The sequence below is a fragment of the Larus michahellis genome, chromosome 2, assembly GCF_964199755.1.
Source record: "Larus michahellis chromosome 2, bLarMic1.1, whole genome shotgun sequence".
Classification (NCBI taxonomy): Eukaryota; Metazoa; Chordata; class Aves; order Charadriiformes; family Laridae; genus Larus; species Larus michahellis.
This window is the reverse complement of record NC_133897.1, coordinates 32,285,240-32,305,801: the sequence shown is the minus strand read 5'-3', so window position 1 is coordinate 32,305,801 and position 20,562 is coordinate 32,285,240. Positions and strand designations below refer to the sequence as shown.

The 20,562-nt window shown below is 36.3% G+C and overlaps 1 protein-coding gene across 9 annotated transcripts in view; it reads left to right on the top strand.

The window, feature by feature from the left end:
• DGKB (diacylglycerol kinase beta) overlaps positions 1 to 20,562 on the top strand; it is a 362,621-nt gene that overhangs the window by 49,839 nt on the left and 292,220 nt on the right. For all 9 annotated transcript variants that reach the window (XM_074574782.1, XM_074574785.1, XM_074574779.1 and 6 more), the window contains exon 3: positions 15,913 to 15,989. In XM_074574782.1, the coding sequence (XP_074430883.1) occupies positions 15,913 to 15,989 (77 nt within the window). The remainder of the gene's footprint in view (positions 1 to 15,912; positions 15,990 to 20,562) is intronic.

Below are 20,562 nucleotides of genomic sequence, written 5' to 3'. Positions count from 1 at the left end.
CATCAAGGTCGAACAGACCTATGCTGCTTTCTATTCCCACAGAGTCTATTTTCAGTTTATTTCAGGAGCTCTAGAATTCCTCCAGTGCCTGATTCAAGCTGATCGGAGTATCTTTACGTAATAGTGCCATTTTGTAGGCACAAAGAACAATAAATTATTTTGAAAGAAAACATTGTAGTGTTCCTTTTGAAACATTTGGATGCTTACAGAATTAAATATTTCAATATTTTACTTGGGGGGGGGCGGGGCGGGGGGTAAAGTGAAATCCGATTGTCAAAGAATATGAATATTGGGTTTATTGAAATATGTTACCTGCTGAAGGATTTGGCTTTCTCTCTAACAAAGGAAATTTCTACTAAAAATTTTATCAGATTATTTTGATGGGACAAAAGCAAATAGCTTGCACGGTCTTATATTAAATGTAACATTTAAATATAAATAAAATCATTAAAGAGAGATTTCTGTATTGCCCTAGGATTTTGATTTGGGTGATCTGATTTCTGAAGGCAGCTTCAAAAATTTCAACCTTTGCTTTTTTGTATAAAATAAGTTATCCTCCTGTCTAGCCATTTTATTTGTATTCATATCCATATCTTATCTTGGGTGTTGGTTTGTGGTTTTTTTTTCAGATTTAGAGTTTGTTAGAAGAGACAGAAAAGAAGTGTAAATTGTAGATTCTTTATTTCTGTGTGACTTGTATGAATATATTTTCTGGTTTGCTATCTGTGAGTGACACTAAGCTTGAGCTACTCTGACAAAGGTCTGGCATATTTCTTAATGGTGCAGAGGATTGTGCGTCACTACTTTCAGGAGACTGAGTCTTTATTATATGACTTATCTTGAAGCCATGATCTCATATATATTGAAAGCTAGTAAGTCATTTATTCTCTGTCACTTTTTTTAATGCAGTCTGAGATAAGCTTTATTTTACTAAGCACACACAATGTTAGAAAAGCATTAGAACAAAACCAAGTAATTGCTCTGTGAGAAACTTGAGCATGAATGTGTCTACAGTTTTCTTATATGCCTAATCAGAGACCCTATCCAAGCTTAAAAATTTACCTTTTAAGAGAATTTACGTTGTAAGAGAATGAACAAGAACATATGGGGCTGGGGCCGAAGGAGGAGTGGAACAGCCCAGCTTGGATCATCCTAAAAGCCAAATAAAAATGACATATGCTATATTTATTGTTAATTGTATTTGTTAGGGAAGCATGTTACCTCCTAAATAGCATTTGGTAAATTCTGGTTTTACAGTTGTTTTATGTTTTTCTGATACAGTGGTATTTGAAACCTATGATAGGCTCTAATAAAGCATGGTACCATTGCTTAAGGAAAGCCATACTCCTCAGCTTATCCGTGTACACATTAGGGTTTATCTTTCCGTGAGATGAAATGTCTTAGATCTTTTCATGAGGTATTGTCTACTTGCTGCATGCCTGGCTGGCTCCAGGACTTCCAACGTCTTTTTTCAAGAACAGATTCCTTAGGATAAAATATTATAGAGCACAGTTTTTACAACAGACATATTCAAATGTTTTGGTTTTTTCAATTCTGAAACAGGATATAACACAGGAAAGGAAGAGCCCAGCTCGTAAAGCAAGGGAAAAGTCTAAAACTTGTCTTTTGCATCCTTTGACAAAGTTCTGAAGTCTAGTTTTGTTTTTCTCTTCTTTGCACTCACTGATGTCTTGCACTGAATCAACCAACTTTCCTTTTCCTCATTTTTTCCTGAACCAAGGCAAGCTATGCCTAATAAGCCTGCTCTCCACAAGCAGTTGAGCCAAAAAGTTCACAGGTGGTTTGCTCTTCCATTTACTGGGAATGTAACTCCATTGGAATTGGAAGGTAACTCCCTCTCATCTAGTCAGTTCCCCAGGTTTTTAAGTGAATTTCTTTCCGATCATCCTCTTGCCTCTTTTTCTTTGCTTAAATCAAACTATTTTATCAACATATTACTACATTTAAATGCTTTTAATAACCAGACTTATGGAACATTCAGAGTGTTCAGCTGCAAGTTAATGATGGATACAAAAATTTGGGGAAAGTTAAGGTTCTGCTTGCAGCTATAATTTCCTATTTCTGAGTGCCCGAATACTAGCTTGTAATGTGATGGGTGTTTTTTCCTCATATAGAGAACATTTGATGGAATGTCTTTATTCTGAAAAGGAAGCCATCCTTTTAGATCATCAGAAAGTTAAGGTCTCTGGAAACTTGGAAAATTATGAGATCGTGCTTTTAGATTCTTTAAGGTCTTTCTGAGTGATAACAGCATTTCTGAAAGCTTTTTCTCTTTAGGCTATGTTAGTTACAACTCGGGGAAAAAAGGTACGAAGGAGCACAAGAAGAGAAAGGTGGAAGAAGGGAAGAAGATTATAAGAATCAACTTTTCTTTCCTCTTCTGTTTTGTCTTGCTATTTTTGAAGTCTCATCTGCCTCTTCCTACCTTTCCTTCTCCCCATATTTTCTCCATCTTTTCTTGTTTCTTTCATCCTTTCTGGTGGTTAACTCTTAATCATTCTTTCCTTCTCATGTCTTTTCTGCTTGTTTTTGCTCTGTCAGATCATCTTTGCTGAAATTATCTTGATCTTAGATGCTCTGGACAGTATCATTGTTAATCTTCCCAATTTAACAATGTAAAATTAAATAAACAAACCTGTCCTGTGTGAGCATACTGAGGTAGAAGTGGATGGATTGGGAAGGGATATAAATTTGAATCCTGGGACCTGGGTGTGTTGTTAGTTCATTACTGTTATGTTGCCTTTTGTCCTTGGCAATATTAACTTGATGAATGCCAGTGTTATGTTACTGGTGTTTTGCTATTAGGTTAGATAATGTTGTTATAATACCTGTATTTTAGGGCTACGTGTTCATAAATAATTTCAATAAGCTTATGTTAAATTTATATTAAGCTTACAATAAACAGACATTTGTCTTTTTCTTCTGAGTATACATTGAGTTCTGTTTAGTGTCATATCTTTGTAGTTTGAAGCATAGGTGGCAGAAATGATGTTTCAGTAAATTGATTTGTTTATCTCCTTCCTAATTTTTTTTTCCTTAAGCTGTAATGTTATGGATTGGCAAGGTAAATGATTCTTGATCCAAAGATTATTGACTGTTGGAAGGATTTGTGGCAGGGATGATTTAAGGAAAGACCTAACCAAAGATGGGGAACTCATTTGTGATTTAGAAACAGATTTTAGTGAGGAAATTTTTGGGGAACTTGTCATAAATTGCTAAACGATGTTCTGATCATAATGACAGGTAAATGACAAAATTACTTTATAAAAGTTAGTGATTTAATCAGTATTGTACTTATAGTAACTGTCCATAGTGGGTGCTAACCTGTAATGGTCCTTTACATGGAATAAATTGGTAAAGTATATATTCTTTAAGATCTTTTGATATGTATTGTGCCATTTTATAATAGACCTAGCATAGGGCTGTGTGTTTCTATAGAGGAGAAAGATACTGAAAGTTGGATGATATAAATAAGTGGAAGTAAAATTAACTCAGGGTATGCTCAAATTACAGTAAAATTGTGATTATGACTTGCACAGTTTTAAGGGAACTGGCTTAATTTAGCTACTTTTGATACCTCAAGAGTAAATTTTTGACACAGAGGAAGTCAGTATACATTTTAAATCTGTGAAATTGAGGTCTGTGCTGATGCAACTGTACTATTATCTCTATGCCCAATCATTTGAGTATGCATAAAGGAGCCACAGTTGCAATTTTTGACTTCAAAGTAGACAAAACCTTCCCTTGGTAGAGACATTTTCAATATATTTGATAATGACCTGTAGGATGAAGAAAAAAAAGCTTTCCAGTTCTTTTAGAAAGATCTACTTAGACTTTGCTAATGTGAGAAAGCCAAATGATTAATACATGTGGAAATTAGACAGTGGGAATGTATTCTTATGAAAGACCCTGTTGTTTGTCCGTCGTCATAAAAGTTTTTCAGTCATTATTTTTAAGGCCTTATTCTGAAAAATTCAAAGGAGGAAAAAGACTTGATTTGCCTTACACTGTCATTTGAAATGTAAAATGATGATATTCTACTAACCTTAATATAGGATTTTTTGAGAACTGGAAAGGGTAACAAAGGAAAATGCTGGCGTATTGGGTATGCCTCTAGTAAAGTCTCTAAGCTAACTGGTTTAAGGGTGTTTATGGCAGCAGTTACTACTGTAAATAGAATCTGCTGTACTTTGTTGTTAAGGGAAAGACAGACATTGCCATGTTTTATTTTAAAGATTACCACCCTACTAGGCCATGGTAAAAGTCCTGAAATCTTGCATTCATCATTATAGCAACCTCCATAGCTTTCTATTTTCAGTGGATTTTTTAAGATGTGAGCATGATATAGTATTCAAAACAAAGACAATAGAAATATCTTGAATAAAATATTTTTTTATAATGATAAAATTTGACTTGGGTCAGGGACTGATTCCTCCCCTGGTCCAAACTATTGGTTAAATAGCCAAATAAATTGCATAGATCACTAATTGGTGGATAAAAAAAATCCCCTTGTGAATGTTAGAAATACATTGAAGATGATTTACTGTCTTGGAAATATTAGGAATAAACCTCAAGTTAATACAGCTTAACTCTGAAAGTTTTGTACTTATTTAACAAGCTCTTTATCTTATTTGTCATAGTTCTTGGTATTTCTTATAGGTAAGAAGCACTCTTACTATGTACATATTCAAAATTGATAGAATTTTGTTTTACCCGTCACTCAGTTAAGTTATATGCATGTGTAATATAAGCTGCATTTTTCCCAGTTTATTTGATAGGGTTTTTGGTTTGTTGGGTGGTAGGTTTCTTTCATGATGTCATCGTGTATATCTTTTTTCTGTACATTCAGTGACTAAACTTTTTAGTAACTATTAGTCACTTGGCTTCCATCCTTTTCACATGATGCCTTCATAATTACATCTTTGATCATTCATTCTAGTATACGTATCCAACAGTCCATCGTCAGTGTTTTAAGGCAAAAATCAGTCTAGATCTGTAGCACTTCTCATTTCTTTCTCAAGACAATTCACTTTGAACAAAGGTCTGTCTTCCCTATGATTCAGATTTGCTGACAGCAATCCATTTTGCATTTTCCTAAATTAAAACATGGTGATTCTTTCCAAGGCAAGGAGGTAAGCTTATAGAGCCGGACAGACAAGTTTTAAAACACAGATACCTGTGTACAGATTACACAAAACCTGTTAATTGGTGGTAGCACACAAAAGAGCAAACATCTATCCTGGGGAATAACATTGGAGAAAAATGAAGTAGTGGGAAATATAAATGAAGAACAGATTGATGGGATAAAACCATGGAAGCCTGATTATAGGATAATTTTAGGATGAAAGATGTTTCTGAGGAACTAGAGTAAAGATGGCTGAGAATTTATGTATTCTTTTACGTTTGTTTTATTAGTTGAATAAGGAATTCCAGAAAGTGATAACAGAGAAAGAAATAAAGCTTAAGAGAGCAAATGGGCTTTGGCTTCTAAGCCTGTAGAGGGCAACTAACCCAAGTGTATTAAACTACTTAAATTACATAGTTAAGCAGATATTGTTTAGGATGATTAGAGAGCTACATAAACTTGCTTAAGGGAGCTACTTTTCTTAATAACGTTATTACCTTGCCATGTAAGTTTCCATGAAAATGCAATCTTCTTTGGAGTGTCCCTCTCCAAGGACTGGGGTTTTTTTTAATGTTAAAATGTCATTGGATAAAGTCACAAATAGTCCTGGTAGTAGGGTTTTATCAATGGAGTATATTATAAGGTTTATTCTTGCTTGCTGTCTACTTAGAGTCCTGGAATGAATAAAGAAAGATCCTATTCCAGCTTTGATACTAAATTGGGAAGGTGAAAAATTAAATCCCTTTGAACTAAGGCAGATTGAGAATTCAGATCTAATGTATTTGTAGTAAAAGGGGAAAGATTTGAGATGCATCAAGTAATGATCAATAAAACACAGCTCTCCAGGAGTGTAAACTTATTTTACGAGCTTTCCTTTCCTCGATGTCCGTGTATAGTACTTCTCTCCTGTACTCTCAAATATTGTCTGTTAGTCTCTTGTACTCTCAAGTATTGTCTGTTATAGTCAATATTGTCCTTAAAGTCTCTTAAGAAATTAATGTGATAAAGCAGTTAATTAATAAGAGAAAGTACTTAATTCTGACAAAATAAAGACTTGATATAACAATGCTGGAAAAGACTGTTTAACTGTACTGAAATTGGATGCAGCGCTGGATTAGATGGAAACAGAATTTTTTAAATTTTGAACTCCACAGCTGGAAGATTTATTTATACTTTAAACATACTTGTTTCTCAGAGCAATGAACATGAACGGAATAGATTTGCAATGGCAATTGTTAAGATAAATGAGCATATTTTAACCTTAGTTAACGTGTGAAGGTATAATATAAATACTGAGTTGCTTTGCTTTAGTAATGGAAATAGGAAAACTCTAAATCTTTTAAATATACAATTAGAACAGACTTGTAGCCTCTTCTCAGTCCTTTATTTCATTAAACTTCAAGTTCCTGGGCATTAGGAGAAAACATTATCCCAAAAGTTAGATCTTGAACTGGAATTGAGAGGTTTGATTTTTCCTGTTCAGTCTGTAGCCTTTTTTCTTCGAGTTTTATTTTTTTTTAATTCTATTATTTAGCAGTATGCTTTTTCAGTGACCTTATAAGGTAGCTGAATGTGTAAATACCACAGTGGAAAAGCAATCTCTGCATCAGACCATGCCTTTGTAATTAAGCAGTGGCTAGAAGGCTGTGACTCCTAGGCAGATGTCTGCTTAGCAGCTCATTCCTATGGACACCACAGCTGTTATTTTTTCAGTGACTAACTTTAAACTTTCTACGGTATTAATGTTTCCACAGGCTCAACACCTGTAATACTATAGGTGCTCAAAGATTGTATCCAAAATGGAATTGTGGCAAGATTCTCAGCAGAAATGGTGGAAAATTTGAGCTGCTGTTGCAGTGTCAACACTTTCAACACACACAAACTTAAAAACCCTCTACAGAGGAAAATACAAATTGGAGAAGGTTTACATATGCAATAATGATTTTTTTTTTTTCAATCAAGAATATTGAGTCATGAACCTTCAGGCAATCTCTTATGTAAATTGGAGCACAATTTGAACAAACGTGGAATATCATGTAATGCCTCAAGCAGCCAAATCTGTTTATGCTGTCCAAAGATGTATAGAATGTAGAGGAGACTACTTCTCTTTCCCTTCCCCAGGCTGTGTATAGCCACCTCAAGCTAATTTTTACTGAGACTTGGTAGGTTAGATCAGGTAATATCTTATTGATTGCAAAAATTGATCTAAATTCACCAAGTTGAACATATGTGTGTATGTACATGTATATATAAAAGAAAATGCAAGGCAATACTCTTGGCAACATTGTATGTATGTACACAGTGTATACATACCTACATCAAGTGGGATCTCCACATCCAAATCGAGTCAGACAACAGAGAATTTTGGGCATGCTAAAGTAACAGTACACCATAACAGTACCACAACGTTTGACAGAGTTTTTGATAGTTTTGATTGACACTAAATGTTAAAAAACTTTTGATAGAGTTGTCAAGGCTTGTTTCTCTGAGTCCCAAGGGAGAACAGGCTCTAGTGAACACTTTTTCAGCTCTTCACTACTATACCAAGCATGTCATCATGAAGAACAAAAGTTTAGGAATCAACCATTAAATCTTCCTGCTTCAGAAAGAGTACAAAACCATTTCAAGAATTGTTTGTGCTTTGTGGAAGAATGGAAGAATGAGATAAAGCTTTGAAATTATGTGTTGCAATTAAACAGGGGGTTTAAGGCAGACTGCTCAGAAAGAAATGCGGGGAGACAGGAAGACAAAGAAACTGCAACAAAAACAAGCAACTAAGACCCAACTGCACAGGGCAACTATACCACCTGAGGAGGTTCCCCCAAACTCTATAAAATACAGGCAAGCAATCAAAAGAAGCCTTGGTACCTTGGTAAAATGTGTTGCCGGTTTTGACTCACCTTCATAGGGAACAGGTGAAATGTGTTAGCTTAAACTACTGCACAGTTCCCCTTTGCACAGTTATTATATTTCATATGATGTGGGATAATTTAAGCGGTATTGTAAATTCAAACCCACAAGTTTTTACAGCTTTGTATGCCTTAGTATTGTGTAACCCCTTTGGCAATTTTATATTTGGGGTATTTTTGGAAATATGAGAAACTTGTGTACCACGTTTTAGTAAGTATATGTTGAAGGAATAGACAGGGTAGCTAAAGTTTGCTAATAGAAAAAAGATCAAGCATAAGAATAATGCGTTAGGTAGAAATAAAGTATCTTAGGGTTATCTGTAGAGGCTTGAAAAAGTCACATGGTAATACTTTCATAGTTTTAGCAATTTTTTATATTATTTATTTTGTGGACTTATATTAAGTAATAATAGGTATCTACTTCCATGTTAGTTGGGATGTTTCAAAATATTTCTAATTTCTTATAGAGGGTATGCAAAATATGAGCAATTCTGTGCCATTTTTACTTCACTTCTTTGACCTACTTGCTTCTATAATAACTGCAGAAATTAGTTTCTTTTTTTATAGACCTGTGTTTAAGTACATAGGTATGTAAGAATATATTGTATGTTCGTATTTTCTATTCAATAATTTTTGAAGCCATAATTAAAGATAGGTAATGAGTTCAAAGTATACATAATAAAAATTATAAAGAATATTTTTGTGAAAAATAGAAACAAGCAAATTACTGTTTTTTTTTTATTGTAGATTTCAAAACCAGTACAAATATTCTCAAACTTATAAAGTTATTTCCCTATTTCCACTTACAATCAGAAATAATACATGCTAAATTTCAAACCAAACTGATTTGATTCCTTGCTGTTGAAAAGTTAGTTGCTTAGAGTTAGTGTGCGGCGTGAAATACGTTGTCAATAGCGTTACTTCCTTAATTTAATAGAGAATGGTTTCATCATCATTCTAGCTGGAAAGGTTATGAGCTGGCAGCCTGTATCAGATATTGTGACCAGCTATAAATAAGCAGGAAATGAGAAAAGGGAAAGAAGGAGCCACAAAGTTACTTGCTGAAGGTTTGTATTAGTTTTCAGGCTCAAGCGGGTGATGGGATCTGAGGGCTGGAGAGGTCTCTGGAGGCGTCTGCTCCTTTCCGGTCTCAGGGCAAGCTGTTTCTGAAGTGTGGCGTATCATCTACGTGCACAAATACTGCATTTTGAAGCTGAGTATTAGAATGACTTGCAATATTGTGTTTTTTTCATCTCCTGAATTTAGGATGAGGGAACGCTGCCTTTGGGCCCTGAGGGCAATGCCAGGCCTGACTGTTCCTGCCCGGCTTCCCCCAGGGCTCCCAGACCCTGCCTATGGCCTAGGACCCCACGCCAGCCCCTGGGGGTTGCTGGCCCTGCCCTGGTAACAACGCAGCAGGGCTGGTCTCCAGCTCCCCAGGGCTGAGCCCACCCATGGGCCAACAGCCTAGGGCTTGTCCCATCCCCAGGAAGGTACCTGGCCTGGGGCTGCCCCTGGGGCTGCCCTGCTCCCAGTTGGGGCGGTGAGACAGGCCCTGGCTGCCAGCCCCTGCCGTGCCGCCTCGGGGGAGCCCCGGGGTCCCGGCCCCAGAGACCGCCCAGGCCTGGCAGCGCACTGACAACCTGAGCCTTTGTTCTCACAGCTGAGCTCTGGGGATCTTTTGAACTATTTTCAGCCTTAATTTTCTGAATGTGGGGAGACGAAGGAGACCAAAAGAAGCCAAGTGAGTTAGCTGTAGTCATTTTAAAATGTAAAAGATGACTAGCTCTTTTTCTTCTCAAAATGTTTTTAAGTACACACAGGAATTACCTGCAGTTCCTCTCAAATCCTGGGGTATGTTTTGTCCTTTACTTATTTCTTCCTTTCAGAGTTTGTCCCACTAGCAGACAAAAATTAAGCCTTCCCCTCCTCCTTCCCAAATCCCTGTTGTTTGCCATATACTTTCACTTGAACATCTGCTGCAGGGAGGTGGGATTTGGTGGATATTTTTTATTAATGTGGACTAAAGATATGCTGGCATATGCAGTCAATATTGCTTTTTTTACAAAGAAGTCCTTGATTGTCTGTGTAAGTATCATTTAGTACGTAGTGATGGGTAAAATGGATCAGTCTTCCTCTTTGGGATGCTGGGCCCAGCAGAGAGGATGGGTAGAAGAGGCAGCTCCTGCTTTGGATGTCAGGAGGAAGAAGTTGTCCTCTGCAGCAGGACCTGCTCTTCCCACCTCCCTCACCTGCCTCTTCTGCCTCTTCCATTCCCTGTTGCAGAAGTCACTTGCCACTGTATTTATTTAGGCAGCATCAGCCAATTCTGCCTGTGTTTCTAGGAAGCTTTTTCCTAATTGTTTGTCACAGAATTCAATGGGAATGTGATTTGCTGGAGGGTGTAGCCACTCAAATTCTCCAGTTTAAGAAGCGTTACCCAAACCATTGGTAGGAACTAGTGAGGGGAGGTCTCCTTTAAACCACTGGACAGTGATTGCCTTCCCAGCCTGGTCACTCTTTTCAAGACCTCAATAGGTTTTAGATTCTAATTACAAGAAAACCAAAATTAAGCATTTATCCTACTTTTAAATGTTTTAAATGTTTGTTTCTTTTGTGAAATTTGCATTGAAAGACCATAAGTCACAACCCAAAAGCTAGGCATGACCTATATCAAAAGAGGTTTACCAGTGAGCCTGCAGCCATATGTATGGGAAGGATAGGACATGTAAACTGCTACCTTCTACTAATTCAGTGTCAACCATCAGGCACCTCTTACCAACACAGATATGCTGCAAGACTGAGTCATGCTAGGTAAACCATGTTTTTACTGGAACAACCTTTTTTGTTGGAAGGTGAACAGTTTTTACCCTTTTGTGCCCCATACAGGTTTCTTTGACATACTGGTATTTCTAGACCAGTAAAGCTTTAGATGAAGCATAGCTATAGCTTGAGCAAAAGAACTATCCAGTTCGCTGGATAACATAAACTGTGCAAAAGGAAAAAAAAAGCTATGTGTATACATTTATATATATACCCCCACTTTTTTTTATAGTTGCATCCACAAAAGAAAGAAAAGACCATAGAAGAACAAGAATCCATATAAAAATCGCAATGTCAACTCAGTGCTGGATTTTTTCCCATGCTTTTCACTGGCTTTGTATCAAGCAGGGCTTTTGAGTTTAAGCTAGGCTTTGTTGGCATGCAGAAAATTGTGTATTGAAGGCTGCACCCTTTTTTTTTTTTTTTTTTTCCCTCAATCATAATAAGATGTATAGAAAATCTCTCTGGAGCTTCTATGTATAAATTCTGAACTTGACCATGGTAGGAATTTGGATGCCTGTGATATTTTTCATATTGTATAAAGTTTACAATGGGAAATAGAGGTAGAAAGTGGTTATTACTCTACTTTTTAATGTAGGTGTTAAAATTAGTTACAGTCCAATAACTATGGAGGTTATTATGAATTTCTGTTGAGTTTGAAAAACATATCTGGATTTATAAGGGAATTACTCATAACCCAGTCATTGTTTTCTAGTGCTTATTTCCCTTTAAATGGTAAAAGTTTTGTGTATATAGGATGTGATTTGTGCTGACTTCTAGATAAGTTTTTTTTATAAGTCGTTTTTTTCTTTCAGAAAAAATTCTTTTAAAGGGTTTTTCTGGGAGGATGGGGAGGAAATGTAGATAAAGTGTGGGATCTGAGCAAGCTTTCCTTCCGGTTTGTGTTTTCTGATTATGGGAGAAATGGTACACCAAATGCCAGTCCCAACTGAGTGCTCAGTCTTCCTCATCTAAAGTTGAGTCATTTAAAAAAACTAATCATAATTTTTAATGTGGGCTAAATCTTAAACAGTTTTGAAGTTATTATGTAAATTTGTCTTCAGTTATAAAAAGTATCTTTGTTAGGACTGAAAGACAGAAAAATCAGACTCTCTAACACTTTTACTATTACATATGCAGGTTTCTTATTTCTAGTGTCATTATTTTAATTGTTTTGCCTTTATTCTGAAACAATACAACATTAGCCCAAGTCTCATCTATATATCTATTGTTTTGGAGTCTTTATTTTAAAATAGAATTTCTGTGGCACTATGTGGAATACAGTTACTTTTCTTCCATGTGCTAGTAGCTTTTCAGTTAGCAGTCTTCCACACCATATTTAGCCTGTTTGTTCTACCCCAAACTCAGTGGAACATGAGATGGGAAACCGCATCTCACTTCATCCAAAGAAAGCTTCAATTCCTGGGCCACAGTTTCCCTTTTTCTCCTTCCACCCCCTTGGCTAAATGAACACTGCTGCATTCTATCCAAATTGCAACAAAAGACAGGTTGTATGATAAGAGTTTAAATCTGTGCAGGCAGAGGAGAGAATTGAAGGTCTTGTGTATTTTGAGTGAATGCCCAAAGCACTGGAGTAGTGGGTAATAAAAATAACATTGAGAGAACAAAAAAAAGAGAGATGTTTCATGAAACAAACTATATTTAAACTATGTGGAATTCATACTGTGCGAGTGATAGCTTTGCATGTAAGATGGGATTTAAGCACTGCAGGGACAGGCTATGTGTTGTATCTGCACATATTTAGAAACTGTCTCTCAAGGAGAACTTGGAATACAGAGACTTAGACAAATAAGGGATTTGTCCTTCATTTAAAGAACAAATAAGTGTAAACCAATGGAATTTAAGACCATATTTGTATTTTAACATGAGTGGTGCTTATGAATTTACTGAGACCCCTCACAGAGCAGTAAGTTGCTAAGTTACGCATAACATCTGTACTTATAGGTAATGGTGAGAACACAGGTTCTGTTTGGATGCTTGTGTTTACACCACCATTTTCCAGTGAGTATGTAGATGATTTGGATCAGACTAAATAAACTGTAATGGAACCCATAGCATTGTTATTATTTCCTGGTTAGGAAACTTAGGAAAAAAATTTAGAAAAACTTCCTAGTTACCTCTGTGTTTGTTTTCTGGAAATTTTTGTCTATTTTTGATGTTTTGCATGTACTTGACTTAATTTTTTTTTCTTTTGAAGTAGAATTGAGAACATTATATTAGAGTTTCTCATTTTTATTGGCATAGAGCTTTCCAAGACAATTCTTGTATTTCTCTTATATTTTTCACTTTTTTTTTAATGTGATCCCCAAATAAGAGTGAAACTTGAAAATTATCCTATTCTTCATATCACTTTAGGTCAACTTATTAAAAATGGAGCATGTTTCTAATACTAGTTTGCCTACTAGAGGCTGAGGAAGGAGACTTAATTTTTCTGAGGAATGTCAGCACTATTGAAGAGTATGCATGCAGAAGATTGTCAGTTGGCATTTGACTTAAAAATTGATATGTCATTTCAAACATTTTAAAAGATCTGTGTTCATGTTAGTTTGGATAGTTTGGATACTATCACATGAAAAAATGATTGAATGACTGTGAGCAGATGATTGCGAAAAATAGCTCTGCCTTGTCTGGGAAATGTATGTCATGGTGCTCATAATAAGTATAGCTCCTGTCCAGAATGTGGAAATCTCTTGAAAAGTTTTGCTGGGACAACCCAAGCAGAATTTACATCTGCAGGACCTTTTTCTTGATAGTTATTTCAAGCATGGAATTAACTACGTTTTTTGGATGTGACTGCTCTAAACTCATGCATGAAAAAGGTGAATAATTGTGTTGTTGCTGGAATAAAGAATATTTTCTATCTTAATGATAATCAACTAAGAACAGTATGAACAAAAGATTTAGTTTATTTGTAAAGGAACATAACAAAGCTTTTCGGTTTTAATTACAGTTGCATAGGCATAATACTAACTTAAACATTGATAGAGTTTAGCTGGCAGTGGTCACTACTAGGAGAAAACCTCTAGACACTGTTTTAAAACCACTAGAAAGTGGGCCACTTCTATTTTATTTATTTATTTATTATTTTATTTGGGTAATAAAAGGTGTGTGAAGAGACATCGCTGTCTTCTATTTGATGTGTGTTTAACCTCTTTTCTCCAAAGTTCAGAAAATTCCTTTTTTAGAATGAGGATCAGTCACCTCTGTCATACATCTGCCCATCTCACACTGCTGCTTTCATATTTACTGACTTCATTGTCATAAGATGCAATGATTTTTATACACAACCTTGTATATGACTACTGGAAAACATACTGAAATGATAGAGACGAAGTAAAAGAGAAATTTTTGTCAGTCATCAATTTGTGTACTTGTCCTAATCAGTAAGCATCTAATACATCAATTTCTAATTACAATTATTAATAAAATTTATTTCTTAACATATTGATTTATTCTTTTTTATAGTTTTTTGTCTTTTTCACAATTCACACTGTAATTATTTGCTCTATTTCAAATGGCACAGCAATAAGACTATAAATGGCTTTATCAAGTAAATATTTGCTGTGACTGCCCATGAGAGCAGCTAAACTCCATTACTTACAGTTGACAGTAATGCTGAAATACATCTGATTAGTGAAAATAAACTGTTTTATTGAGACCACACATAGTCTCAGGTGCTTTCATTTAAGAAAGATGACAAACATTGGGAAAAGCCATTCTTACTACAATCTAAACTGTGTATGGGTGTGTGTGTAAAAAAAACTCCTCCAGCACCTCTTAAAACTGAATTTTACTGGTGTGTCCTGTTCATAGCTGTTATGAACTGTTACAAAGCTATTTTTAAAATCCTTTGCTGCTACATTTTCTCCTTCCAGGTCACATAATTTACTAAATGTACTTGTTAGAGTCAGATTTAAGGTGCTGAATTTCTTTAACTTTTAAGAACTATTACAATACTATATTTTGTTGTTATAATTTAGAAAAAACAGTAAGATTAGGTCCTGTTTGTTATTTTAAGTGTCTAACTAAATGCTCATGTGATAGTCCTGTTCTTGGTGCACTCTTTGCTTCTCTCTGTTCCTTCCAGGTTTTGCTGTAGAAACAAACGTGCAGCCATTAAGTTTACCTGTTTTCTTCTGTAATGCATCTGCCACTCATTACTAGTTCATGATTTACTTCAGTGTTGTGACCATTATGCACATTTGACCATTATGCACTCAACTACTGCATTTTAAAGAAAAAAAAATTGAAATTAAGGTGGAAAAGATGGTTATGTGCATGATGTATTCTAAGTGAATGTGAGTTTAAGTGTTTTAAATAGTTGCTACTTATCAAAATAACTGTATTGTTATTCTGCGCATTAACAACTAAAAACAAATTGGAAAAGTTAGACCTATGTGGTTCTGAACTGCAGGGATTTTGCAGAATTCTCTTAGACAAAAGTTGTCCTCAAGTTACTGTAGCTGACAGTGGTTCGAATATCTGAGAGGTCTGCAAAAATTGAGGTTTTGATAGCAACATTTGTTTTCTACGATGTGACTACAGAAAAAAGTTTATTTCTTTTTCTTCAAGTTGCCCCTTTATCTTGATATTGTCTGGCTCCTCTGACAGTTCCTTTACTCACTGGCAGCTCCGCCAGAGGAGATTTAGTAGCACTGTTAGGAATGACTGTGTTCTGTAGATGACTCGGGTTTCAAGGACAAGTGCCTCGAAGTAGTCCTTGCAAACAACTCCTTCAGAAATATGCTACTTAACAATGCTAAGCATTGGGTTAAAGAGTATTTTTTTTCTGAGCATTTTGTGTTTACTTGCTGATTTTTACAGTATTTGGTGAGAGGGTATAGTATGTTCTCATTTTTTTTGTGCCCACAGCTCTCATGCAGCTAGAGAAAATTACTAATGTGCATTAAGAAAAGCTATTAGCAATTTGGTTGTTGTTTCTTGTATTTCAGTCTGTATTATGTAAATCAGTTTTCTGTATTTTAATTTTCTCTCTCTTTATTCTTCATCCAGATTCCACCAAGAAAATTAAGGATGTCTTAGAAGAATTCCATGGCAGTGGTGTGTTAGCAAAATATAATCCTGAAGGGGTAATTCTTCTTCTTTCTTCAATGGTCAGAAATGGTGGGGAGAAATATTTACAAATGTTGTAGCAAATCTAAGCATTTGAAATAAAAGGTTATTCATAAATCAGTTCTTTGGGGTATTTGAAACTCTTTGGAAAACAAAAATATGAATAATTTTAATAACTAAAAGTTTACAAACATCGTATTAGATAGACCTGCTTAATAGTTTACATAAACCCCCATTTTCTTTTCTAAGATTTAAACAAAGAGACAGGAAAAAAATCTACTACCCTTATGGTAAGGTTAACATGCTTCCCAATTATTTTTAAAGATTGGAAATGTTAAGCATAATTTCAAAAGTTAGAAAAGTAAAATCTGTTCAGTTAAGATTTCTTTTTGAATTCTGTTTCTCCTGTGTTTTTTTCTGGTGGTGGGATCCCCATCACTAAAGGAGAAAATATTTTTTTCTGATATTATTGAACAAAGAGTTCAGCTGAAAAAAAAGCACGCGTGTGTGTGTGTATGTGTGATTACATTGTCACTGCAGATTCACTACTAGACTAAATATTATGGTTTGGCTGATGGAAAAAGCCAGATTGTTTTCTTTTGTTGTCCTCAATTGCAATTTGTATCTGCTTAGCACATCCTAATAGCGTGATTCAAAATGTAGCTAAATAGAAACCTGTTTCAGTAATGTTTCTAAAACTAATATTTCTAACTGTGCTGTGGAATTCAGAATAGAAAAATGTGCTAACCATTATGAAAATTACTTGATCTTACATTTCAGGATGTAAAAGACAAGAATTATTGTGAAGTAAAGTAGTTATAACTCATTAAGTATTGAAAAATTGTTTGACACTTTGAACTTTGCAAAGCATAATGTTGGTCATTTTAGTCAGTTTCTGAGGAAAATATTTCATAATTCAGTAAAATATTATAAGTTGATCTTGTCAATGGTTATTTTAAATCTCCATTATTTTAGTTAAATAGAATCCTAGATTATAAAAGGATGGGAATGCTGTGATCATCTAATTTATTCTCCAATGTAACACAGGCTGTAAGACTCCCTTAACTCTATGTATGTATATAAGTTTTTGATTTTTCTGTAAATGTGTGAGCTGTTGATTTACAAACTCAGCGCTTGCTCTTTTTTTTGCTTTTAACTTCTGTAGTTTTCTTTGTGCTCTTAAACTGTATGTGATAAAATGCTCTTAATTTATTATTGTAATTTTTCTTGAAATTCTGCACTCACTTTCAGTCATCATACAATGTTTTCAGTTTTGTGAAGTGTAACCTTTTAAAATACAACATAATTGTGCATTTTGTGCATATTTAAATATCACATTGCCATGTAGGTAACACATGATTGAATTACCAATGTTGCATAAAAAAATCAGTATTTAAAGTTGTGAGATTAGTTTCTTTTAATGAAATCATTCCTCCAATTTGGGGGTATGTGGAGGTTGAGTCATGGCAAAAAGTGATCAGTATGGGCGCCTGGGACAACTGCTCTGACTGAAGCCAGTGGCAGAATTTGTGCAAAGCTGGCATTAATAAACACAATTGGTCCTGAGCTGAGTCTGACTCTGTATGGTGTTTCCTAGAGTTCTTCATTTCACAGCAGTTTGTTTGCAGAATCCTACCAATGCACTGAAACATCCAGGGATTACAGAGCACCCAAGCCAGTGGGCAGGATGGGAGGACGGAAGGGGTGGAAGAAATGCAGGTCAGACACCCTGTGGTGGCTTCAGTGTCTTCAGCAGGGATCAAGCTATTCACTACTACTGGGTCAATGTTAGACCCAAGCTAACCCTGACAGCTTTTGTACTTTGCTTCTTAGCACTTAGACTTCAGGGAGTCCAATGTAAGGAAAACACAGTTAGCAGTGAAGCTACTTGGGGTCTAGTAGGATTTATTAGCTCAAGTTTCGTGCAATAAGCTGCTGAACTGGAACCAAAGTGGCTGAAATTTCCTCTGCAGTTGAGTGAATATTCCAAGTCAGACAGAAATGCCTTTGCACAAGTGTGTCTATGTTTTTGGCATGTATTCAACCTGCTACGTGGATAAACTCTTTACAGAATGATTTGCAAGTTGATTGTGTCTGGTCGGATGAGGACTCCATGAGTTGGATGTACTATTTAAGTTAAGTAATTAATTATTATCTGTAAATGAGACGACAAAAATTGATTGATCCTGCTGAAATCAGTCATAATGCAGCTTTTTTAACTTCCACGTATTATAGACAGCACTTCCATTTTGTTGTTGTGTTTTGTACAGGGTGCCATCATGTTTCCATTTTAGCTCTTATTTCCTAGATCGTTATCTCATAAGTACTCCAAGTATTTTCCAAGTCTTGTCAATATTCTACCGAAAGGTGCCAGTTTTTTACGAATAAAAGCATAGAGCTATGGCAGATTCAGCAGTGTGATACATTCAGGTACTTAAGAAAAAGCCTTAAGAACTTCCTGTTTCAAGCTTCTCCCTGCTTAAAGGGTTCAGGAATTTATTCTACTCCATTGCTTCTATATTGAAGATTTTTATCACAAGCTGATTTAATAGGACGCAAACAGCAAAAGAAAAGCTACTGGTATTCAAAGCTTGTTATCTGAAGTCATCTGGTTTGTTTTTCCATTATCTTATATCTTGTTGAGTGAGTAGCTTTCGGGCTTGGTGGAAATGATGTATCTGATTATCAGAAGATATGCAGTATTGGGAGTTTATTTATGGAGCTTTTACTCTCTGCTTTCAATGTAATAGAGATGACTAAAACTTCTACAAATGCTACTGAACCTCTGCCCTTCCACCTTCTTCTCTAAGTCAGTGTCAAATATGTAATTAAGAATAGATTTTATACCTGATGTAAGACACAGACAGGTTAAGATCAGCCTTCTGGAAAGCTGTGGTTTCTAAATACTCTTTCCATCATATAAGATTTATTTAAATTAATTTCACTTCAGCCATTTCACTTTCAGAGGAGCACTGAATAGGCTAGCAAGAATTAGGAAAGCAGATGAAGCTAAAGACTGTATCTAAATGGGTAGTAAGTACACATTGTTGTGTGCTGGTAGTCCTAGTGTTGTCATCCTTTTTGAGGGATCTGTTGGAGTGCACCATAATTTCTTGTTTACCTGCTTACCTGTTTACCATCTAGAGTTCCTAGGGTTAATCACTGAGTGAAGAGTGAGGGTGGAAGGTGTGTGGAGGGGTCTCAAGGAGTCAGGGGGCAGCTTGCATTTGCAGGGCAGTGCTCCAGAGTTCCACAGTTCAGAGGTGGGTAAAAAGAATAACTGTGCATATGCAGAAAGACCAGGAAAACAAAAATTTCCGGGAACATTATGACAATGAGTGCAGGACACAAGGCATGTTCTGTGTTCTGATCTGTCCAGACAGGTGAAGCCCCAGGTTTGACAGAGTGTTTGCAGTCAGGTTGCAATCATCTGCCTGCTCCCAAGGATTTTTGCATTTTTGGAAGTAGTGCAGATACTGCTAAGAAGCTTTCTCCAGGGTCCTTCTGATTTCCAGAGGTTTTAGGGTTTTTCTAACTTAACTCTGCAGACATATCAAAGATATGTCTGGTAACTCTAGTTTAGCAAAAGTCTGTTACAATCAGTGTAATTTATGCAGACAATACAATTGTATTTATAACTTTAAGGTAGTACCTGTTTTTGGGAAGTAGAGATAGCAGTTTGTGAATAAGGTAGAAAATCAATACAGCACCTTTATTAAAAGGAGTAAAAACTAAGCTAGAAACTAAAGCAGCATACAATGATGACTTGTGCGACAGTGCTTCCTAATGTCTATAGTCTCACAGAGTCATCTGGGTTGGAAAAGACTCCTAAGATCATTGAGACCAACTGTCAACCTAACACTGCCAAGTCCACCACTAACCATGTCCCTAAGTGCCACGTCTACCTGTCTTTTAAATACCTCCAGGGATGGTGACTCAACCACTTCCCTGGGCAGCCTGTTCCAATGCTTGATAACCCTTTCAGTGAAGAATTATTTCCTAATAGGCAATCTAAACCTCCCCTGGCACAACTTGAGGTAGTTTCCTCTTGTTCTATCGCTCGTCACTTGGGAGAAGAGACTGACCCCCACCTTGCTACAACCTCCTTTCAGGTAGTTGTAGAGAGCGATAAGGTCTCCCCTCAGCCTCCTTTTCTCCAGGCTGAACAACCCCAGTTCCTTCAGCTGCTCGTCATAAGACTTGTGCTCTGGACCCTTCACCAGGTTTGTTGCTCTTCTTTGGACATGGTCTAGAATCTCAATGTCTTTCTTGTAGTGAGGGGCCCAAAACCAAACACAGTATTCGAGGTGCAGCCTCACCAGTGCTGAGTACAGGCGGATAATCCCTTCCCTAGTCTTGCTGGCCATACTATTGCCGATAGAGGCCAGGATGCTGTTGGCCTTCTTGTCCACCTGGGCACACTGCTGGCTTATATTTGGCCAGCTGTCGACCACTCCCCCCCCAAGTTTGTTTCTGCTGGGCAGCTTTTCAGCTACCCTTCCTCAAGCCTGTAGCACTGCATGGGATTGTTGTGACCCAAGTGCGGGACCTGGCATTTGGCCTTGTTGAATCTCATACCATTGATCCAGC